The sequence below is a fragment of the Balaenoptera acutorostrata genome, chromosome X (assembly GCF_949987535.1).
Source record: "Balaenoptera acutorostrata chromosome X, mBalAcu1.1, whole genome shotgun sequence".
NCBI lineage: Eukaryota > Metazoa > Chordata > Mammalia > Artiodactyla > Balaenopteridae > Balaenoptera > Balaenoptera acutorostrata.
In genome coordinates this window covers 48265597-48291367 of record NC_080085.1, presented here as the reverse complement: position 1 = coordinate 48291367, position 25771 = coordinate 48265597, and the positions used below count along the sequence as shown (strand labels likewise).

Genomic DNA, 25771 nt, shown 5'->3' with positions numbered 1-25771 from the left:
GAATGGGAGCTGTTGGTTTATATAATCTTCCAGCTATCTCAGTTGAAAATAACTTCAGTGTAACCTAGTTACTATCCCAGGCCCCTGCCAATGGTGGCTGTCAAGGTCCCTGACCAATGTTTGTGTTCATCCTTCACATACAAAGACTATTTCCAGGGTGACCTGAAAGCATCTGGCTCCATAAAAATTTCATACTAATTTCACTTCAAAGGATTTTACCAAGTTTGAGTGTCACCATTTTACAGTCTGGATTGTTTGTGGGTTTTTTATTTCAATCCCAGAAATTACATTTACCAAATCAATGACCTTTCCTATGCCCCGCTCCCTTACTGGTTCATCTTCTAAATAAAGGGGGAAAAAAACAAGTCCCCAGTAAACTACAGGATGAAAAATGAACAATCTATTCTAGAAAATGGCCTGCACACCACCTCAAATATCTCAAGATTCTTCTAAACCAAACAGAAGATTAAATAACTGAATCCCAAACTGATGGCAAGTATACCTCAGGAATGTACTTGTACATGAAGCCTGAAATACAGTATTTACTAACATTAAACGTGCTGTAGTGTTACACACAGTAAACACGTGAAACAAATAACATGTGGTTTACAAACATTTGCTCAGTTTTCTGGAAAAAACAGAGAATGCATCATTTTCATCACTCAGAGAAGACAGCAAGGAAGAAAGTCAATGCCTCCAATAAACTTTAGAGATTGGATAAACAGTTATGACTAACTACAATTCAACTAAAAGCATATGGCCATTTTAAGGTAATATCACTGCAAATACCTAGCAGTATGCTAATATGCTGAATGACAGGCCACTGCTGTAAGACTTGTCAAATATTTCATTGTGATAGTTAAAGCAGTTTCAACCCATAGCCCTTTAGGCACACAGACAAGAAACGCATCTCTAATAAAAGATGCGAAGTTACAGGCACCAGACTGTCTAATTTAGGTACTTTCTTACCATTTGTTTATTTTACAACTAACTTCTACAACTAAGTCCTATATTGCCACCAGCTGGATTTATTTCTCTGTTCTCCATCCCTAAATCCCCAAAGCTTATTTCACAGAAGCATGTGGCTCTCGTCACTTAAACATAGATTGGTGCCAGAGTGATGGTCCCTCTCATTTCAAACTCATAGTTAGCAGGCCAGATTTATAACCTGAAAGAATACTGAGAGTCAAGGCAAAAAAGCAAGTTTCACAGGCAATGTTTACATGTGTACCCCAAAACAGCACTGAAAAAGAGGTAGATAAACAAATGTAATTGGACTAGAATTAAATCTGCGGTTCTAAAATGATATATCCCATCATACTGTACATAACACTCCACACTCAATCCAAAAATCACAGCAGAAAAGTGCCTTTTATACTTTCACAGATAATTTTGCTGTCAAACCATTAGAATTCATGCTTGATATAAAACTGGCAAGAAAAAGATGAAAAACGAAATGGATATTTGTTATACTACAGCAAATTGCCTTAGAGATTCAAGACTGCTACAAATATACATAGGGTTATTTTCATTAGATTTACACCAATACTGGTTTCATATTCTTACGATGTTACACCCAACTTCACAAACATAGCAGCAGGTAATTCATGATGAAATGCTCACATTGCCACATATGGAGATACAGTACTATTCATCAGACTTGCACTTTGAGAAGTAAACATGGTGGTTGGACACACAGACTACTCCCAAATAAACTTTACAAGTGGGATGGTTTAGTATAACCTTTTTTTCTTCTACAAGAAGGAAAATGGAAAGGACAGGTTTGTGTGTGTGTGTTGGAAATGGGGAGAAGGCCCTTGTTACATAGTAGGCTCTTTGTTAAGTAAGAAGGGAATTTCTGAGCTTTACCTCAAGAGTTAATTATTTCTGGGGGGGGGGGGGAAGTAACCTCAGCAAGGATGAAAACAGCACTATCATATGATTTAGCAAAATTATGAAATAATGCAAAACCCCTAGATAGAAAACTAGCTAATATTTACAGTCAAAGTGACTGTAATCGGAATCAAACATTTAAGTAATGGGAAAAAAAATAACTTAAAAACCCACAGTGATGTGAATAACACTGTTTTCTTCATTTCTGCACAAACTCACTTTTTTCTGTATTTTTAAACTTATACACGTTACATATACATCATGTATACATAACATATGTTAACCCAACTACTGCAGTCAGCATGAGGACAGCAGTACACTACTCACCATCTTCAAACTTTAGAAGACTACTTTTCTTTCCAGCAAAAAATCTGAAAAGATTCTAAATATTACAAGGCACTGCAAAATTCTGCAGGCAAAAGAATGATGAATTATACATAAAACAGAGGTGGTGGCAAAATGTGGGACATATGATGTAGAGCAGCCATTAATAAATGTAATTGTGAATGTCATCCATGGAGCTTTTTTCATCCTGGGGTATACTGTTTAAAAGGATTGCAACTCGAGAAGAAGGGATCATAAAACCTGCAGTATTTTCACTTTATAGGTTGTAAGTCTCAATGTAATCACACAAAGCCAACTCTAATAATGAAACACAAGCAGTTTTAAAGAATTACGGATTTTAGGCACATTGTTTTTGTACACATGGAAAACTGCAATGCAAGAATTTGCATTACACTAATGTCCTAAAACCACTTCAACTTGCAAACCAATACTGTAGAAGAAATTTGAAGAATCTGTACATAAGTTTTAGAAAGACTCATCCAAACCAGAGTATGTTTTATGAAAAGAAAACTGTGGCTCTTATCAACAGCAATTCTCAAAATGCTGCCCTGGATGCCCCCAAATGATAGCAACAGAATCTTCATGATGCTGAGTGTGATCCTCAGGTAAGTAACATAAGACACATTTTTTTTTTTTTGAAAAAGGGTACTGAATGTCACAAAGTAGACTGTGCAAAAAAAAGTACACCCATTAAGTTTTCCTCATTACCTGGCAAGATCATGGGGTAAAATTTTTAGAGGAAAATCTGTCAACAGAAATGTTGGGTGATCATCTGGAATGTTGACCAGTAGACAGAACTCGTTATAGGTAAATGTGTACTAGAAATGACCTTGAAATCTTCAGAGTGAAAACTAAGTATTTTAAACATCTTTATATGTGGTAGTCGATAAATACCATTTTAGAATTCTATTTGGGTTTCACAGACTGAGCATTAGATAACTCTGTGACCAGCCTTTTAAGATTATTACAGTTAACCTTCTTGAAAACCAAAAGTGTATATTTTGACATTGCCTCCCCTCCTCCTAAAACTGGATAAAACCCAGTAAAGTGCAACTTGACAGTGATCTCTCTCAGATTCTAAAGAGGCTGCCAAAATCATCTGAGATCTAAAATCATCTAAGATGCTAGATACTAACAAGAAAACTATAACAACTGAAAAAAAGGTAATCAAAAAAAAAAGCTAAGGGCAACTTAAATAGTATCGTTTGAGGGTCTACTATCTACTGCAGGACAATGTATACCCCACATCTCTTAGAACCCTGTAAAGCCAGTGTTTCATGTGTAAGTCTCAAAACCTACAAAACCTACTGTGTCAAGTAAATTTCACTTCAGAAGAATGGACTAATAGAGGTGTAACTTGAATCCTCTTTGTTAGGAACACAAAGATTCCCCCCAAATGAGATTCGTATCAGCTGCAATACATCCCTTGCAAAAGAATGCAAGCCAAACCAATGCCTCTCAGATGCTCAAAAACAATGTAGTGTGCACATGAGAAACAAAGAGATAGCTGCTTTGAATTACTATGGAAATCCTAAAGCAGCTACAGTATCTGCAGAATCAAGGAACTGTTACAGTTCTGTTTTTTCCTTTCTCTCCGCCTCACCTAAAACAAGGCTTCACTCCTACTGCTGTGACGACGGGAAGAAAATCACATTAAAAAGGGCTCATGTTCTATATTGGTTGACAAAGTTATTCTAATTTTATACACCAAAACATTTCCTGCAGCAAGTTACCCTGCCTTCTGCGAAAGGTAAACCTAAGATAAACATGTGAAGAATCCCATAAGACTCCAGCTGTTGGAGGGTCTCACTTTGCCCATGTTAGGGGAATATAAATAGTTTTTATACCTTTTAAAGAAAAGTATCATCCAGCTGCAGAGAGCAGCAATAATGGAAAGTGTCCTGGAAATGGAAATGCTCAAGCTGAGCTTATTAAAGCATTCTGAACAGTATTTTTAAAAAATCAAGTATCAAAGAGGATAGGATTTGAAGTGAAAAAACATTTCTGTGTGCAGTGTTCTATGTACAAACTGCACAGTTCTACAGGATGATGAGCTATATCAAATACTACATTGGAACAAAAAAAAATATAGTGGAAAGTAAACTCAAAATGAAGGAAAATATGGCAGAACCAAAGAAGAAGAAAGTTTAATATCTTAGGTGTCCTGAAAATTAATTCTGAAAAATACCTCCTTTTTCTTCATCTTCTACTCTGATTCACTTGGGACCAGGAGGGATCGTGGATGGATTCTGCACTGATGAAGCTGGAAATGCCTGCAAATTCATCCCCGGCTGGAACGGTCCCCCAGATTGGGTAGGAATTACTACAGACTGTTGTGGTGTTCCTGAAATTCCTACCCACTGTACTGGATACCCTGGCCCCCCCACAGCATTATATTGACAAACATGGGGTATTCCATATGATGATAATGGGCCAGGAAATGAAGGGCGTGAGAGTCCTTGTGGCAAGGAGGTTGGGACAGCTCCACGGATTTGGGACAGAGAAGAAATCCATGTTGATGTGTAGCCCATAGTAGATGGAGTATTCTAACAAAAAATAAAAACAAAAGATCAGTTTATTTGGTAGATACTTTTACCCATCTGTATTCTTTTTGGCTTACTACTCTCCCATTATTATTCTGAGTGTCTACCATTTTTGGAGTAACTTTCTGTGTGCTAAGCATAGTTATATACCTTATTTCATTTCATCTTCGTAACTGCCCTGCAAGGCAGGCATTTTTAGATGAGGAAACAGAAGCTCAAAATTGATAACACCCATCACCACTTAGCAAGTTAATAGTAAGGTGAGGATTTGAACACAGCTCCAGCTAACTCCAAGAGCCCTGCTAAGTTTCTGTTCACAGTTTAGTGTCTCCTTTCCTCATGCATGCACTACTCTTCTATTTTTACTTCCTTCTGCCAGTCCCAGGCAGTCTCTTATTCAGGGCCACAGACAACAGTAGTCCATTTTACTACATAATTCTTTGGAGAAAGAGGAGCATTATTTAGAGTGGCATAGGGGAAAGCCTGGCATATAGTAGGTGCTCAATAAATGTCACCTCCCTACCTCCTCCTACTCACTATTTAAAGTCTGACATTTCTGTTCTATTTTTGGAAATTTAAACTCAAGACAATTATGTTTTGGGCAGTATTGAGAAAACATATTCCTGCCTGACTCTTCTTATTATATCCTATTGTGATTATGTGTATGTATAGAGATTACTGAAATCTTATGAACATGGGAATAATAAGTCTAAATGGAAGTAAATAATTCTTACTTAAAGGAGAGCTTGGTATCAGTCCCAAATTCTTAGTTCTTCTAAATTGATGGTCAAGCTAAAATGCTTTCAACTAAAGTTTCAAACTACAGTTAAGATAAAGGTTTTTAGCTTGACTCAAGAATGAATGACAAGATCTCTTGAGGTGAAAAGAAAAACATTTAAAGTCCAGCAATCCCTTTTTCATATCAGTATTTTTATTCTGTTAAAGTAAAACTAAATACTTCTGATTTTAAAATAGCACATATAGTATGATCACATTCTTGTAAAGCTATTTCTATGTATTCAGATACAGACATAGAAAGATATCTGAAGTGATGTTTATCTAAAGTTAGTGACAATTATTTCTGGGTGGTAGGATTTGAAGGTGGTATTTTAAAATTTTGTACTTTTCTGCATTGATTAAGTTCTATAACAAACATTATTATTTACAAACAGTAACAATGTGATTTTTATTTAAAAAAAATAAAAATTGGAGATGACATGTTATACTTAATCTTCTCTTGGATATTTAAAAGGCATCTCAGATTCAAATGACCAAAACCAAACGTATGATCTTTCTTCTACCAAAACACACTGCCTGCTCATGTTCCCCTTCTTGATGATTGGTATGCTGGAATGATAGCCAGTTATACCAGCCAGAAACCTTGCCTTGACACCTCCCCTCTGCCAAACATCAGTTCCATCACTAAATCTGGTCCATTTTATCTCTTAAACATTTTTTGTAATCTGTTCACTTCTCTTCAGCTTCTCTCTCTCTCTTTTTTAAAATTGAAGTATAGTTATTTAAAAAGTTGTTCAACTTCTCTTTATCGGGCCTACTGTGACTAACTCTTAATTGGTCTACAAATATCTACCCTTATCTTCAATAATCTTTCTTCTTGCTTCAAGCCAGAGTGATCTTTTCAAAAAGCAAATCTGATCATGTCAACCCTAGGGCTTCAATGGCTATCCATCCGTCTTAAAATAAAGACAAAGTTCCTTGTCATCACCACTTTTAAGACTCTCCTTAGATTCACTGTGCACCAACTCCTCTCTGCTCTCTTCACTTCAGCCAAATGGGCCTACTTTCAGTCCTTTCATTCTCTGTTTCCCCATACAGGGGTTTTGCATATGCTGTTCTTTCTGCTTAGAATCATATTCCCTCCCCTTTTCACCTAGTTAACACTTACTCATCCTGCAGATCTCTGCTCAATCATCACTTTCTCAGGGAAGCTTTTCTTGACTTCCCTTTACTAGGTCAAATTTCCCTTACTGTATGGTATCCTATCTCTCTCCTTTGTAGTCCTTATTACAGCTGCAATTTTATGTTTATTTATACAAGTCTGTTCATATCTAACTGTCCCACCAGCATATAAGTCCCATGAGAACAGGGAACATACTTGTTTTTGCTGATCAAACCCAGTGCCTAGCAGAGGGCCTGGCACATAATTGTGACAAAATTTTCTAAGGCACAGAACAGTAACATGCGAGAACATTAGATAGTGAGATGGGCTCTCCACACAAAGATATAATCAACTGAACCTAAAAATACAAAAATAGTTACCATGTATAGGATACTACTATGTGCTAGGCACTTTATAGATGTTACCTCATTTAATCCTCACAGCAATCCTGCAAAGCAGGAAGGTATTATCCCTGTTTTAAAGATATGAAAACTGACACAAAAGTGACTTGTCTAAAGTCACACAACTAGTAAATGACTGAGCTGACGCTGGAACCCCAGTCCGTATAAAGACCTTCACCACTTTTATTCGTACTCCATTTTCTACTCACTCTTCTTCCAAACATCCCTCATTATACCGCAATAAACCACCCTCCAACTCATCAACAAAGGCCTCCATTCACATAGTGCTCAGAGGATCTCTCACTGGCAGCACAAACACATTTATGCCTTAAAATTTGCCTCTAAAGGCTGCCAATTTTTACAATGGTGATACTATCTGTGTATAAATCGGTGCCAGGAATAATATAAATACACAGAGCCCTTAAGCAGATACACTGCTTACTAGTTTGGAAAATCTAGGGTTTTGAAAAATTTTATTCAATGTTAACACTAAATGAATTTTCAGACTCTTTAGCAAACTACATGCAATGACTATATATACACACACATATATGTACACAAACATAACACACACACACACTCAGATATATCTCTTTCAATTATATGGGTTCAGATTCTAAGCCCTGATTCACATTTTAATAGATTTACTCACTTTGAAAAAATGATACTTTAAAAATTCAAATACAGAAAAGTACAAAGTAAAATAAGGCCCCAATTCCACCATCCAGCATATTTTAATGGCTTTTCCTATTTCTATGCATATATACATGTATCTTATATAATTTTACATAAATACTATATATACTATTCTGTGAACCTGTCTTCTTCCCACTCCAGAATGCATTGTGGAGCAGCTAAGCCCGTGCACCACAACTACTTTCTACATTTCAATTGCTTGTATACCTGACTAAGGCCATATGCAATTAAGTAGACATCTCGTCCATAAACTTAAGACATCTTTTATAATATTCTAGTTTAAGTATCTTTAAAATTCTTTTTCATACTGAATACGTAAGATAACTTATTGGCTCTAAGAATACTGATGTACAATTAACATAAGATAACTTTTCCTCAAAACCCAAATTCTTCTTGCACCACAAGATTGAATTAACCCTCACCCCAGATGCTTTCTTTTTTGATACTTGATGTTTTTTTTTTTCTTCAGGTATAATAGCCTAAAACAAGGGTCAGCAATCTACAGCCTGCCACCTCTTTTTGCAAATCAAGTTTTAATGGAACAAAGCCATTCCTACTTGTTTATGTATTGTCTATGGCTGTGTTGATTAGTTACAACCACATGGCTTGAAAATATTTACTAACTGGCCCCTTCCCAGAAATAGTTTGCTGGCCCCTGGCCTAAAACATAATTTGCTCAAAGACATAATGAATCTAGATAAGGATAAAAGTCTCTCTGTTGTCAAATCACACCACTCTATCATAGTGACTATAACTATAGGCCTAAGTGAATCAATTTTTATGGTTTTAGTTCTCATAAATAAAGAGGGTCAGGTATAAACAACTTACTTCATATACTTTGTTCCAGTTGTCTGTTTCTAGTTTCTGTTGACTCTGTTTAAGTTGGTTTAAACTTGGCTTAATAAGAGAATTTCCTACTGTTTCCTTTGTCCAGTCATCCACCAGTTTGTGTAAGTCATCTGTGAACATCCCTTTTTTACTAGCTGGAGATTGCTGGCATGCTGCTGCACTACTTTCCACACACAGTGGATCTATAAGAAGGAAAAAAAACAGAGAAACCAGGAAAAGGAATTAAAACTGATAAACAAATACTCTTTTTCGGCCAGTAATGCAGAACTACATATTGGGTATAGATAGGGTAACCAGATATTCTAGTTCTGGCTTAAAGCTATGGTCCTTGTGTAATTACTAACAGTATCCCTTTCACTCTCAAAAGTTTCTTCTTGTTTGGACGGCAAATTATATGGTCACCTTAGGTATAAGTCAAATATAATAAATAGTATCTCAAAAATATTAGTATCAACTCTAATCTTATCATCAGGTTCCTCAGACAGATACTTAGAAGAGTTAAAAAACAATGACAGAATGTTAAAAATGGAAAGAACCTTAGAAGTCCAATCTAAAACCACTTGTTTTATAATGGGGAAATGAGGCTCAGAAAAAGTAAATTGACATGCCTGAGTTCCTTTTTTATTTAAATAAATTTATTTATTTGTTTTTATTTTTGGCTGTGTTGGGTCTTCGTTGCTGTGCGTGGGCTTTCTCTAGTTGCGGCGAGCGGAGGCTACCCTTCGTTGTGGTGCGCAGGCTTCTCATCGCAGTGGCTTCTCTTGTTGCGGAGCACGGGCTCCAGGTGTGCGGGCTTCAGTAGCTGTGGCATGCGGGCTCTGTAGTTGTGGCCCATGGGCTCTAGAGTGCAGGCTCAGTAGTTGTGGTGCACGGGCTTAGTTGCTCCACGGCATGTGGGATCTTCCCAGACCAGGGATCGAACCCGTGTCCCCTGCATTGGCAGGCAGATTTTTTTTTTTAACATCTTTATTGGAGTATAATTGCTTTACAATGGTGTGTTAGTTTCTGCTGTATAACAAAGTGAGTCAGCTATACTTATACATATATCCCCATATCCCCTCCCTCTTGCGTCTCCTTCCCACCCTCCCTATCCCACCCCTCTAGGTGGTCACAAAGCACCGAGCTGATCTCCCTGTGCTATGCGGCTGCTTCCCACTAGCTATTTTACATTTGGTAGTGTATATATGTCCATTGCACTCTCTCACTTCGTCCCAGCTTACCCTTCCCCCTCCCCGTGTCCTCAAGTCCATTCTCAACGTCTGCGTCTTTATTCCTGCCCTGCCCCTATGTTCTTCAGAACCATTTTTAAAATTTTTTTAGATTCCATATATATGTGTTAGCATATGGTATTTGTTTTTCTCTTTCTGACTTACTTCACTCTGTATGACAGACTCTAGGTCCATCCACCTCACTACAAATAACTCAATTTCGTTTCCTTTTATGGCTGAGTAATATTCCATTGTGCATATGTGCCACATCTTCTTTATCCATTCATCTGTCGATGGACACGTAGGTTGCTTCCATGTCCCGGCTATTGTAAATAGTGCTGCAATGAACATTGGGGTAACATGACTCTTTTTTTTTTTTTTAACTTTTGGGTTTATTTATTTATTTATTTATGGCTGTGTTGGGTCTTCGTTTCTGTGTGAAGTCTTTCTCTAGTTGCGGCAAGTGGGGGCCACTCTTCATCGCGGTGCGCAGGCCTCTCATTATCACGGCCTCTCTTGTTGCGGAGCACAGGCTCCAGATGTGCAGGCTCAGCAAATTGTGGCCCATGGGCCTAGTTGCTCCACGGCATGTGGGACCCTCCCAGACCAGGGCTCGAACCCGTGTCCCCTGCATTGGCAGGCAGATTCCCAACCACTGTGCCACCAGGGAAGCCCAACATGACTCTTTTTGAATTACAGTTTTCTCAGGGTATATGCCCAGTAGTGGGATCGCTGGGTCATATGGTGGTTCTATTTTTAGTTTTTTAAGGAACCTCCATACTGTTCTCCATAGTGGCTGTATCAATTTATATTCCCACCAACAGTGCAAGAGGGTTCCCTTTTCTCCACACCCTCTCCAGCATTTACTGTTTGTAGATTTTTTGATGATGGCCATTCTGACAGGTGTGAGGTGATACCTCATTGCAGTTTTGATTTGCATTTCTCTAATGATTAATGATGTTGAGCATTCTTTCATGTGTTTGTTGGCAATCTGTATATCTTCTTTGGAGAAATGTCTATTTAGGTCTTCTGCCCATTTTTGGATTGGGTTGTTTGTTTTTTTAATATTGAGCTACATGAGCTGCTTACATATTTTGGAGATTAATCCTTTGTCAGTTGCTTCATTTGCAAATATTTTCTCCCATTCTAAGGGTTGTCTTTTTGTCTTGTTTATGGTTCCTTTGCTGTGCAAAAGCTTTTAAGTTTCATTAGGTCCCATTTGTTTATTTTTGTTTTTATTTCCATTTCTCTAGGAGGTGGCTCAAAGAGGATCTTGCTGTGATTTATGTCATAGAGTGTTCTGCCTATGTTTTCCTCTAAGAGTTTTATAGTGTCTGGCCTTACATTTAGGTCTTTAATCCATTTTGAGTTTATTTTTGTGCATGGTGTCAGGGAGTATTCTAATTTCATTCTTTTACATGTAGCTGTCCAGTTTTCCCAGCACCACTTATTGAAGAGGCTGTCTTTTCTCCATTGTATATTCTTGCCTCCTTTATCAAAGATAAGGTGACCATATGTGTGTGGGTTTATCTCTGGGCTTTCTATCATGTTCCATTGTTCTATATTTGTTTTTGTGCCAGTACCATACTGTCTTGTTTACTGTAGCTTTGTATTATAATCTGAAGTCAGGGAGCCTGATCCCTCCAGCTCCGTTTTTCTTTCTCAAGGTTGCCTTGGCTATTTGGGGTCTTTTTCGTTTCCATACAAATTGTGATATTTTTTGTTCTAGTTCTGTGAAAAATGCCATTGGTAGTTTGATAGGGATTGCACTGAATCTGTAGATTGGCAGGCGGATTCTTAACTACTGTGCCACCATGGAAGCCCCATGCCTGAGTTCTTGCAATTAGATACCAGCAGAGCCAGGGCCAGAATTCTAAAGCCTAGACAAGAACTCTTTCTTTTAATATACCATACTGACTTTCAACAATCTTCAGAAAACTAGAATCTTATTTAATTTTTTGTTTACCGATATTTCTGTTTATTATTGATAAAAAGAATGTCTATCTAGAATAGCAGAAATAAGAAGGCAGATGGTTTTGTTAGCCTCATGAGTTCTGGAGCACAAGATGTCCAAATAGATGAAAGAAATCAATTACAGATGTCTTCATCAGTGAAAAGTTTCCTAATCTGAACATCACACTGTCTTTAAATTATTTAGTGCTATTATACAGGCTAACTAAATCATTCTCATAGAAAAGATTCATAAAGTTCCTCTGACTGATTTACAAGTCAAAACTTACAGAGTGGGTCTAAAACGAATTTTAGTAAATGCAGTTGTGAAATTTAAGCACAGTAACACTTCCACAGATTTAATTAAATAAACATGTGAAAATATCTTGTACAATTGTTATGGTACTTTTTTTTAATTGTGAAAAACGATAAAAAATGTAAAGGATAATGCAAGAAGCCTACATATAAACACTTTCAAAGTACTTTTCTTTATATTCTTTGAAACTCATAACAGGCCCGTGATATAGGTTCAGCAAGTATCATTCTATTTTGGGGATGGGAAGACTGGAATCCAGAAAGTAAACAGCTGAGGTTATACGCTGGGGTTAGAACCCAAGTATCCTGACTATTTGGTCAGTGTGCTTTCCATTGTACCATGCCAACCCATGCAACAAACTGGGAAAAGGATAAGAAAATTGCTTAATAAGGAGGAACATGATAATCTCAATGATTGCTTATGCATAGCCTGTCATTCTCTATGACCCTTGTGCTACTGAAGGCTTAGAGTCAAGGAGATTAAAAATTAAATGGACATAGGGAACTATACTCAATATCCTGTGACAAACCATAATGGAAAGAATATGAAAAGAATACACACACACACACACACACATATATATATATATGGCTGAGTCACTTTGCTGTACAAAAGAAATTAACACAACATTGTAAATCAACTATACTTCAATAAAATTTAAAAACAAACAAACAGAAAAAAAAAACAAAACAAGGGAAGTCTGAGAAAACTGCCAAGAGGAGCTTAGAGACATGACAAGTAAATATCAGGTGGTATCCTGAATGGGATCCTAGAATAGAAAAAGAATTTATGCAAAAACTAAGGAAATCAAAATAAAGTGTGGAATTTTGTTAATAAAAAGGAAACATATTAGTGAAAATTGCTTAAGAAGAGTTTAATGAATTAAGTGGAACATATTCTCATATACAAAAGAGTTTTACAAAAATAACTTTTACTAATTTTGGGTAACCATGATGTACTAAAAGGATGTACCAATCTTGTTGGAATTCCTACTTTTTTTTTTTTTTTAATTCCTACTTTTTTAAAACTTAAAACCCAAGGACACACAAGTCAGCCTATAATAAAAGTATCATTTTTTCCTGTTATCCCTCTGCACATTCATGTGATTCTCTGCCAACTCCAGTGAGCAAATAGCACAACAATGTTGGGGAAGACTTTGGAGCTGAAGCCTTTATAGATTGTGTTCTTAACTTGGAAAAATGTCAGCAGGTAGGAATAAAAAGCAGACGATAGCCAGAAACATATACATATTAGTGCCAGCATTTCTGCCCACCCAACTAACCTGAAGGAGTATTTCTGTGCTCATTCCCCTTTAGTTTCTTTAAAAAAATAGAGCTAAGTTTGAATGTCATTCATTTAAGAACATTTCTGTACTCACGGAAAACCCAATGTCAGGATTCTTCTTGTGTACATATCTGGTGGAACAAGTGATCTTATGCACTCAATTGGTGGGCAATGATGGCTGCTGCACTAGTGATACAGTTGCCAACAAGTAGAGGAAGAAATAACAAACCCAAACAAGTATTTATTTTTCTTTTATTGAAGTAACATTGATCTATAACATTATATAAGTTTCATGTGTACAACACTGTATGTCTACTTCTGTATACCCTACTGAATGTTATTCAGTGCCTAACTATTCAGTTAGGCACATTTATTGATTGATAAATGTTAGGAACATTTATTGATTTCATTTGAAAGTTATTCATATCATATTAAAGTTCACAAACCAGAAATTACCCGATGAATGCACATTAAAAGAAGTGCTCTTCAAATGTGTTTTATGATAGGTAGTAACATAACTTCAAAGGTGCTCTTTAATATTCATTTCTTATTGATGAAATGAGTAAAATCAGAGTTCAGTCCTTGGTGTTCTTTTTTGTTTTCCCCCAAGGTGATTCCTACATTCAGATAGTTCCAGCAATCACCCAACTGCAGATGTTTCCATCTCTTATCTCAAATCTTGATGTCTCTTCAGTCCAACCTCACAACCAACTTCCAAATGTGTTTCTCCAATTCAATGTCAATAAATTCTTCAATTAAATACACCTACAGTCAAGCCTATCATCATCTAAGCACGACAGTTTGCCTAAATCTTATATTTCTGTTAAAGATACCATATTTTCTACAAACCACCCAGACTCAGACTCTTTGGATCTCCCAACAAACACACACATATCCAGTTTATTACCACATCATGGCAAATCATCCTATACAGCATCTCCTGTCTGTTTTCACTTCCATACTTCTCTAAACTCTTAATCATCTCATATATGGACTGCCATGATGGTAATGATCTAAATAGATTCACTCCCTGGTTCTAGCCAATACATTCTTCACATTGCCACCAGATTAGTACCAGTTAAATGCTGTTTTCAGCATTTCATTCCTCTGCTCCAAAAAACACCCCAAAACCCAAACTTTAACAGTTTCTTAGTACTACAATAGTGGGTTTTCAACTTGTTTTGGTGGCAAAGTCCTTGGTAGGCATGATTGTCTTTGCAGAACATGCAAACATAGATTATCTTATTTATTATCCTTGAACATTATATCATTTATTAAGCTTAAATACATAATAATGTGTTAGATGAAATATATTATCTTACATCAAACTATAGCATAGATAAGCTGTGGCAGTTGCCAAAAATTAAAAAAAAAAAAGTGTGGGGAAAAAACCTTCTAATGTAAACTCTCCATTTCACCCAAATGTTATATTCTCTTTCTCCCAAATACATCTTACATTTTACGATTTGCATGCCTTTATAACATGCAATTCTACCTACTGACAATACTCTTCACACTCCACTTCATCAATTTTAATCCGGTCCATTTACCTTTCAACACCAACTCAAATCCTACTTCCTGAATGAAGCAGTCTCAGACCACTATCGCCTTTGACGATCTCCCATTGCCTCCTTTCAATCCACTGCAGACAGGATGTCTGGTATTGGGAGGCAATGCAGTATAACAGTGAAGAGCCAACACTTTGGAGTCAGACAGATTTGCTTAACCTCACTAACTGTAGTATCCTTGCCTATAAGGACAGACTAACTTCTACCTACTTTAGAGATGTTTTGAGGATTGAGATTATGTAATGCGATTATGTTTCAGGGCTCCCAAGACCACTCACAGATTCACTGATTCAATAGACGGTCTTACAGAACTCAGCATACAGTTGTGTTCATAGCCAAGTTTGTTACAGCAAAAGGATGCACATAGGATCAGCAAGGGAAAAATACACAGGATTCTAGAGAAATTAATGCACAGACTTCCCTATGCTCTCTTCCTATGGTGAGGGAGCATTCTTGAGTATGCTCCTTTCTCTCAGCAACAAAAAATGGTAAGTTTCTGGTCAGGGAAGCCCAATAGAGACTCAGTGCCCAAGGTTTTTATTGGTGACTGGTCATGTAGGCACCTTTTGCCTAGCATTTACCAAAATGCCAGACTCTAAGAAGGAAAACAGGTATTCGGCATAAATCACATTATTTGTACCAACAATCTAGGCAACGTGAGCTATACTTATCAGTTAGGGAAGAAAGGGAAACCAAGTTCCTGCACACCAGCCAAGGTCCAACCTTGGAAGCAGGCCTTTCTATAGATAGCAGTCTTGTGCCTGCTATGTTAACTCTTTTCTGCATAGTTTAGCACAGTGCTCATATTATAAGTTAACCGCATACCTACATTGTAGATACCATTACATGCAATATCCTGCATCAGTTCATGTTTCTCACAAAATAGGTATACCTGTGTGTAGGGAAAGATGGACGTGGATCTTTGTATATATGTTAAGGCAGTGCTTCTTAAAATGTGTTCTGTGAAAAGTGGGTTCTCTGGTAAAACTGTTTTGGGACATGTACATTTATTTCCTTTCTTGAAAATTCTCAATTCATATTAGCACAGTAAAGGATCTAAGAGAGTCTACAGTGAAAAAATGGTTTTTATATGATTGACTCCAACAATTCCTATTTGACCACGCAATACCTATTAACTCCTTGCTGACAGCTTACAAAATGCTGCGCTAAGGCCAACAAATGTGTCCACCAATCTTCGCCAAATGGGGAAAATATGAAATGTCAGCAAGCTTTGAAAGAGAGCTATTAGAACTAGAAATATGAAATCACTTGGTTCTGTGATAGTCAATGAAGTAATAAAACCACTAGAAGGTATGTGTGGAACACCCTATCTTTGCAAACTTGGCTTCAATGAATTCTTAAAAGAAAGAGAAAATGAAGATAATTTAGTTCCCATTTAGGGAAATAATATTTTCATATTAGGTCTGCTTAGGAATCAATCTAAACATTTTAATAAGTTAATTTAATGGAAGTTTAATAGTTAGATACTGTCATTCCTATCTGCCAAAAAATAATTTCTGGCTTCTAGCATGACAGAGTGAGGAGGTCTTCAAATCCTTTCCCTCAAAAGCAGTAATAAAACTGGACAGAACTCTCAAAAACAACCATTTCAGCAATCTGGAATTTGCCCAAAGTCATACAACAAAATCGAAAGTGTTACTCATGAAAACTACTCAACTTTTAAGAACTGTGTAATCTGTGGCGTTTTTGCCCATGGCTGTTTCTGTTACCTCTGCACCAGCTCTTCTTGCCCAGCAATTCAACCACAGCAGGACAGGCTGAGAAAACAATAAGCTTTGCTACTGCTGCCATAGGTAACTCACTTGATTTGGAGCTTTAGAAGCAGTATCTCCATTAACCTGAGGTTAACAGGGAGACCTGGGAAGTGAGACAACCATCGCAAGCTTGATCAATTGTCCACATATCTCAGGTTGACTGGAATATCGTCACATGCACAGCATAAACTCGAGGGCCCAAACCATACACACATCACTGGCTGACAGAGCCTGAACATGCAAGGAGGAGGCAGGAGAAATCCTAGAGGAAAATGAAAGCTAGAAAATGGCCTCAAGTTTAAATGAGTTTCCCAGGCCACACATAGATCCAGCAGCAGAAAGTGGAAGCCCTTCGGGCTTGAGGTGTTTAAAAGTACAACCTCTGATCAATCTCTGGCTGAACACTAAGTAATGCAGATATAGGGGTCACTCCCAGAAAGTCAAACTTAAAAATAAAAACTAGGGGGGAAAACTGAGCAGAGACATCAGCAGCTATACACTGCGGGGCAAACGGGCTTAACATATTTAGTCTCTCCATAAAAGCTGGACAGAATACATGGAGCAGCAATCTGAGGATTGTGAAGAGTTAATAGTAGCAGGTGACTAGGGAATAAGACCAAAATTCAAAGTACCATTAAAATGGCAGTGAGTTTACCAATTTTTCCTATCTGGTATCCATGGTTAATCTAGAAGCAGGCACTGGGGTATTCAGAGAAATCTCCAGAGGAAATCCTCTACTTTTGGCATGAGAAATGGGAAAGGGAACTTCCAACATTCTCAAAATGTATAGAAATTCCTATTTTTTTCTTCTTTTCTCTGTACTCTCTCCCCTACCCCCAAGCAATCCTGTGGTGGGAGAGTCCCTGGAAGCTCATGGAAGCCAAACTCTGAGGGAGGGGACCCCTCCCTTCTGATCAGTGGCGTGAGTTATAGTTCCATGAGAGTGAAGACAATCACTGTTGCTTTACTGCTGTCTCTAATCTCCCAAAGCTTGGCCCTAAACATGTGCACAGTGGTAGGTGTGCACAAGAGAGCGGAGTAACTAAAATCCCAGATTTCTGGCTGAGGAACAAAAAAAGGAGTCACTGGGAATCAGAAAGTACTGGAGGTACTGCAGGGAGGGAAGAACTGAGGAAAGTTATTTTTGAATTCCTGGATTTACTACTGAGCTGTGCATACATGAATCCAATCCTATTCAGCATACCAAAGACATGAAAACTGAACTAACAAACAGGCAACTTCCCAAGACTGAGACCCACTAGGAGACCCACACGTGGGACAGGTCCAAAGAGCACCACAGAGGCAAAGCAAATGAACTGACATTAGAACAACAGAACACAGAAGACAGGTTGGAACTCATAAGGTAAAAATAACTGGGTCAATTACCTCCTATAACAAAAATGTCAACATTCTACATAGGATTTTAAAAGGACACCAGAGTCCTAGAATATTCAAAATGTCCAGGATAAAATTCAGTATGACTTGGCATACACAGAACCAGGACAATTTCAACTCATATGGGAAAAGATAACCAATAGATACTAATTCAAGGACAATACAGATGTTGGAATTATCTGACAAAGACTCTAAAGCAGCTATTATTAAAATGCTCAAATAGGTAATCACAAAAACTACTGAACCCAGTGACAAAATTGACAATCTCAACAAAGAAATAGAGAAGAACATAAATGAAATTTTAGAACCAAAAAATATACAACAACCAAAAAAACGCATCAAAAAACCTCCTTGGATGAACTCAATAGCAGAAGGGAGATGACAAAAGAAAATACAATTTTTTCCGAGTTTTATTGAGATATAAGTGACATAGAGCACTGTATAAGTTTAAGGTGTACAGCATAATGATTTGAATTACATACATCATGAAATGATTACCACAATAAGTTTAGTGAACATCCATCATCTGATATAGATACCAAATAAAAGAAAAAGAAAAAAATTTTTTTCCTTGTGATAAGAACTCAGATTTACTCTCTTAAAAACTTTCATATATAACATACAGCAGTGTTAATTGTACTAATCATGTTGTACAGTACATCCCTAGTACTTATTTATCTTATAACTGGAAGTTTGTACCTTTTGACCACCTTTGTCACCACACAAAGATACTATATTTTTGTATTTTTTTGACTATATTTCTCATGCTGTACATTTCATCCCCGTGACTCATTTATTTTCTAACTGGAAGTTTGTACTTCTTAATTTCCCTCACCTATTTCACTCATTCCCACCACCCCCCAGAAAATTCAATTTAAACAACAGAGAAATAAGATGAAAAACAAACATGTACAGAAACTAAGGGACCTATAGGACAATAGCAAAAAGTCTAAAATCAGTGTCATCAGAGTCCCAGAAGGAGAGTGAAAAAAAGAGCATGATAAGAAAACAATATCTGAAGCACTACTAGCTGAAAACTTGCTAAATTTGGCAAAGGACATAAACCCACATATTCAAGAAGCTCAGTGAACTCAAAACAGAAATAAACACAAAGAAACGCATGCCTACATATGTAATTGCTGAAACTGAAACAGAAAAATTGCTGAAAATTAAAGAGAAGAAAAATTCTGAAAGCAACCAGAGAAAAACAATGCATTTTATACAGGAAAACAATGATTCAAATTTCTAGGGATTTCTCATCACAAACCATGGAAGCTAGAAATAAGTGGCATAATATTTTCAAAATGCTAAAAGACGTTGTCAACCCAAAATTCTGTATACAGCAAAATTATCCTTCAGGAATGAAGGTGTGAAAAAAGACATTCTCAGATGAAAAAAAAGTTAAGAGAATTTGTCACCAGCAGATCTGTTCTAAAAGAGACACTAAAGGAAGATCTTCAAACAGAGGGAAATTATAAGAGTAGGAAACATGAAAGAGCAGAAATGAAGGAAGACCAACAGAAATGGTAGATATCAGGGTAAATGTATTCTTTTCAGTTCTGAAATTCAAGCAAAATGAAAATTATAACACCGTGTGATATAGTTTTTCATATATGTAGATGGAATACTTAAGACAATTTATGGAAGGAAGAAATCTATATGGATGTAAGGTTTCTACATTCCTCTTGAAGTAGTAAAAGTTTGATTTTAAGTAGACTGAAAAGTTATAATCCCTAGAACAACCACTTAAAAATGTACAAAGAGGAGGGAGGAGAGAAGATGGCGGAAGAGTAAGACGCGGAGATCACCTTCCTTCCCACAGATACAGTAGAAATACATCTACACGTGGAACTGCTCCTACAGAACACCCACTGAACGCTGGCAGAAAACGTCCGACCTCCAAAAAGGCAAGAAACTCCCCCCGTACTTGGGTAGGGCAAAAGAAAAAGGAAATAACAGAGACAAAAGAATAGGGACGGCACCTGCACCAGTGGGAGGGAGCTGTGAAGGAGGAAAGGTTTCCACGCACTAGGAAGCCCCTTCGCGGACAGAGACTGCGGGTGGCAGGGGGGGAAGCTTCGGAGCCACGGAGGAGAGCGCAGCCACAGAGGTGCGGAGGGCAAAGCGGAGAGGTTCCCGCACGGAGGATCAGTGCCAACCAGCACTCACCAGCCCGAGAGGCTTGTCTGCTCAGCCGCCGGGGCGGGCGAGGCTGGGAGCTGAGGCTCGGCTTCAGTCGGATCGCAGGGAGAGGACTGGGGCTGGCGCGTGAACACAGCCTGAAGGGGTTAGCGCACCACAGCTAGCCAGGAGGGAGTCCGGGAAAAAGTCTGCAGCTGCCGAAGAGGCAAGAGACTTTTTCTTGCCTCTTTGTTTCGTGGCGGGCAAGGAGAGGGGATTCAGAGCGCCGCCTAAACGAACTCCAGAGAAGGGCGCGAGCCGCGGCTATCAGCGCGGATCCCACAGCAACAGGGGCGCAGAGGAAAAAATGGAGAGACTCCTGCACAGAGGCTCGGCGCCGAGCAGCGCTCACCAGCCCGAGAGGCTTGTCTGCTCAGCCGCCGGGGCGGGCGGGGCTGGGAGCTGAGGCTCGGCTTCGGTTGGATCGCAGGGAGAGGACTGGGGCTGGCGGCGTGAACACAGCCTGAAGGGGTTGGCGCACCACAGCTAGCCGGGAGGGAGACCAGGAAAAGGTCTGCAGCTGCCGAAGAGGCAAGAGACTTTTTCTTGCCTCTTTGTTTCGCTGCGCGCAACGAGAGGGGATTCAGAGCGCCGCCTAAACGAACTCCAGAGAAGGGCACGAGCCGCGGCGATCAGCGCGGACCCCAGAGACGGGCGTGAGATGCTGAGGCTGCTGCTGCCGCCTCCAAAAAGCCTGTGTGTGAGCACAGGTCACTCTCCACACCGCCCCTCCCGGGAGCCTGTGCAGCCCGCCACTGCCAGGGTCCCGGGATCCGGGGACAACATCCCCGGGAGAACGCACTGCGCGCCTCAGGCTGCTGCAATGTCACGCCGGCCGCTGCCGCCGCAGGCTCGCCCCGCCTCCTCTGTATCCCTCCCTCCCCGCGGCCTGGGTGAGCCAGAGCCCCCGAGGCAGCTGCTCCTTTAACCCCGTCCTGTCTAGGCGGGGAACAGAGGCCCTCAGGCGACCTACATGCGGAGGCGGGTCCAAATCCAAAGCTGAACCCCAGGAGCTGTGCGAACAGGGAAGAGAAGGGGAAATCTCTCCCAGCAGCCTCAGAAGCAGCGGATTAAAACTCCACAAACAACTTGATGTGCCTGCATCTGCTGAATACCTGAATAGACAACGAATCATCCCAAATTCAGGAGGTGGACTTTGGGAGCAGGAGATATTAATTTTTCCCCTTTTCCTTTTTTTTGTGAGTGTATATGTATATGCTTCTGGGTGATATTTTGTCTATATAGATTTGCTTTACAATAGCTTTATTTTACTTCACTATATTATAGCCTCTTTCTTTCTTTCTTTCTTTCTATTTTTTCTCCCTTTTACTCTGAGCCGTGTGGACGAAAGGCACTTGGTGCTCCAGCCAGGCATCAGGGCCGTGCCTCTGAGGTGGGAGAGCCAACTTCAGAACACTGGTCCACAAGAGACCTCCCAGCTCCACGTAATACCAAACGGCAAAAATCTCCCAGAGATCTCCATCTCAACATCAAGACCCAGCTTCACTCAACGACCAGCAAGCTACAGTGCTGGACACCCTATGCCAAACAACTAGCTAGACAGGAACACAACCCCATCCATTAGCAGAGAGGCTGCCTAAAATCATAATAAGGCCACAGACACCCCAAAACACACCACCAGATGTGGACGTGCCCACCAGAAAGACAAGATCCAGCCTCATCCACCAGAACTCAGGCACTAGTTCCCTCCACCAGGAAGCCTACACAACCCACTGAACCAACCTTAGCCACTGGGGACAGATACCAAAAACAAAGGGAACTACGAACCTGCAGCCTGTGAAAAAGAGACCCCAAACACAGTAAGATAAGCAAAATGAGACGACAGAAAAACACACAGCAGATGAAGGAGCAGGGTCAAAACACACCGGACTTAACAAATGAAGAGGAAATAGGTAGTCTACCTGAAAAAGAATTCAGAATAATGATAGTAAGGATGATCCAAAATCTTGGAAATAGAATAGACAAAATGCAAGAAACATTTAACAAGGATGTAGAAGAACTAAAGAGGAACCAAGCAATGATGAAAAACACAATAAATGAAATTAAAAATACTCTAGTTGGGATCAATAGTAGAATAACTGAGGCAGAAGAAAGGAAAAGTGACCTGGAAGATAAAATGGTGGAAATAACTACTGCAGAGCAGGATAAAGAAAAAAGAATGAAAAGAACTGAGGACAGTCTCAGGGACCTCTGGGACAACATTAAACGCACCAACATTCGAATTATTCCCAAACTCCTTCTACGAGGCCACCATCACCCTGATACCAAAACCAGACAAAGACGTCACAAAGAAAGAAAACTACAGGCCAATATCACTGATGAACATAGATGCAAAAATCCTCAACAAAATACTAGCAAACAGAATCCAACAGCACATTAAAAGGATCATACACCATGATCAAGTGGGGTTTATCCCAGGAATGCAAGGATTCTTCAATATACGCAAATCAATCAATGTGATACACCATATTAACAAATTGAAGGAGAAAAACCATATGATCATCTCAATAGATGCAGAGAAAGCTTTCGACAAAATTCAACACCCATTTATGATAAAAGCCCTGCAGAAAGTAGGCATAGAGGGAACTTTCCTCAACATAATAAAGGCCATATATGACAAACCCACAGCCAACATTGTCCTCAATGGTGAAAAACTGAAACCATTTCCACTAAGATCAGGAACAAGACAAGGTTGCCCACTCTCACCACTATTATTCAACATAGTTTTGGAAGTGTTAGCCACAGCAATCAGAGAAGACAAAGAAATAAAAGGAATCCAAATCGGAAAAGAAGAAGTAAAGCTGTCACTATTTGCAGATGACATGATACTATACATAGAGAATCCTAAAGATGCTACCAGAAAACTCCTAGAGCTAATCAATGAATTTGGTAAAGTAGCAGGATACAAAATTAATGCACAGAAATCTCTTGCATTTCTATACACTAATGATGAAAAATCTGAAAGTGAAATTAAGAAAACACTCCCATTTATCATTGCAACAAAAAGAATAAAATATCTAGGAATACACCTACCTAAGGAGACAAAAGACCTGTATGCAGAAAATTATAGGACGCTGATGAAAGAAATTAAAGATGATACAAATAGATGGAGAGATATACCATGTTCCTGGATTGGAAGAATCAACATTGTGAAAATGACTCTACTACCCAAAGCAATCTACAGATTCAATGCAATCCCTATCAAACTACCACTGGCATTTTTCACAGAACTAGAACAAAAAATTTCACAATTTGTATGGAAACACAAAAGACCCCGAATAGCCAAAGCAATCTTGAGAACGAAAAATGGAGCTGGGAGAATCAGGCTCCCTGACTTCAGGCTATATTACAAAGCTTCAGTAATCAAGACAGTTTGGTACTGGCACAAAAACAGAAATATAGATCAATGGAACAGGATAGAAAGCCCAGAGATAAACCCACACACATATGGTCACCTTATCTTTGATAAAGGAGGCAAGCATATACAGTGGAGAAAAGACAGCCTCTTCAATAAGTGGTGCTGGGAAAATTGGACAGGAACATGTAAAAGTATGAAATTCGAACACTCCCTGACACCATGCACAAAAATAAACTCAAAATGGATTAAAGACCTAAGTGTAAGGGCAGACACTATCAAACTCTTAGAGGAAAACATAGGCAGAACACTCTATGACATACATCACAGCAAGATTCTTTTTGACCCAGCTCCCAGAGAAATGGAAATAAGAACACAAATAAACAAATCGGACCTAATGAAACTTAAAAGCTTTTGCACAGCAAAGGAAACCATAAACAAGACCAAAAGACAACCCTCAGAATGGGAGAAAATATTTGCAAATGAAGCAACGGACAAAGGATTAATCTCCAAGATTTACAAGCAGCTCATGCAGCTCAATAACAAAAAAACAAACAACCCAATCCAACAATGGGCAGAAGATCTAAATAGACATTTCTTCAAAGAAGATATACAGATGGCCTACAGACACATGAAAGAATGCTCAACATCATTAATCATTAGAGAAATGCAAATCAAAACTACAATGAGATATCATCTCACACCAGTCAGAATGGCCATCATCAAAAAATCTAGAAACAATAAATGCTGGAGAGGGTGTGGAGGAAAGGGAACACTCTTGCACTGTTGGTGGGAATGTAAATTGATACAGCCACTATGGAGAACAGTATGGAGGTTCCTTAAAAAACTACAAATAGAACTACCATACGACCCAGCAATCCCACTACTGGGCATATACCCTGAGAAAACCATAGGTCAAAAAGAGTCATGTACCAAAATGTTCATTGCAGCTCTATTTACAATAGCCAGGACATGGAAGCAACCTAAATGTCCATCGACAGATGAATGGATAAAGAAGATGTGGCACATATATACAATGGAATATTACTCAGCCATAAAAAGAAATGAAATGGAGGTATTTGTAATGAGGTGGATGGAGTTAGAGTCTGTCATACAGAGTGAAGTAAGTCAGAAAGAGAAAAACAAATACAGTATGCTAACACATATATACGGAATCTAAGGGAAAAAAAAAAAAGGCCATGAAGAACCTAGTGGCAAGACGGGAATAAAGACACAGACCTACTAGAGAATGGACTTGAGGATATGGGGAGGGGATGGGGTGAGATGTGACAGGGTAAGAGAGTGTCATGGACATATATACACTACCAAATGTAAAATAGATAACTAGTGGGAAGCAGCCGCATAGCACAGGGAGATCAGCTCGGTGCTTTGTGACCACCTAGAGGGGTGGGATGGGGAGGGTGGGAGGGAGGGAGATGCAAGAGGGAAGAGAAATGGGAACATATTGTATATGTATAACGGATTCACTTTGTTATAAAGCAGAAGCTAACACACCATTGTAAGGCAATTATACTTCAATAAAGATGGTTAAAAAAATGTACAAAGAAATAGAGAAAAAACATAATAGATAAATTAAAATGGAATACTAAAAGTACATTCAAATAAACCAAATGAAGGTAGGAAAGGAGAAGGAATAAAAAACAAACAGAAAACAGATTTAAAATATGGCAGACCAAAATCCAAACATATTGATCATTACATTCACTATAAATGGTTTAAAAATAATTGAAAGAGATTGCCAGAATGGGTTTTTTTTTAATGTGACCATAAGCTGTCTGCAAGAAACTCACTTCAAATATAATAATATAGGCAGGTTAAAACTAAAAGGATGAAAAAGATACACCATGCAAACAATAACCAAAAGAAAGATGGAATGGGTATTTAATATCAAAGGAGACATCAAAGCAAGCAAAAATAACCAAGAATACAGAAGGATATTATATAATGATAAAAGTCAATTCACCAAGAAGACATAACAATGCTGTGTCTGTAACCAACAAAATACCCTCAAAATACATGAGGCAAAAACTGACAGAATTGAAAAGAGAAAGAGACAAATCCATAATTACA

At 38.6% G+C, this 25771-nt stretch overlaps 1 protein-coding gene across 1 annotated transcript in view; it reads right to left on the bottom strand.

Moving 5' to 3' along the window:
- Positions 1-4454: 4454 nt before the first annotated feature.
- WNK3 (WNK lysine deficient protein kinase 3) overlaps positions 4455-25771 on the bottom strand; it is a 156960-nt gene continuing 135643 nt past the window's right edge. The window contains exons 22-23 of the mRNA XM_057538051.1: positions 8607-8809; positions 4455-4784 (exon numbers count right to left, since the gene is read on the bottom strand). Coding sequence (XP_057394034.1) covers positions 4455-4784; positions 8607-8809 — 533 coding nt within the window. The remainder of the gene's footprint in view (positions 4785-8606; positions 8810-25771) is intronic.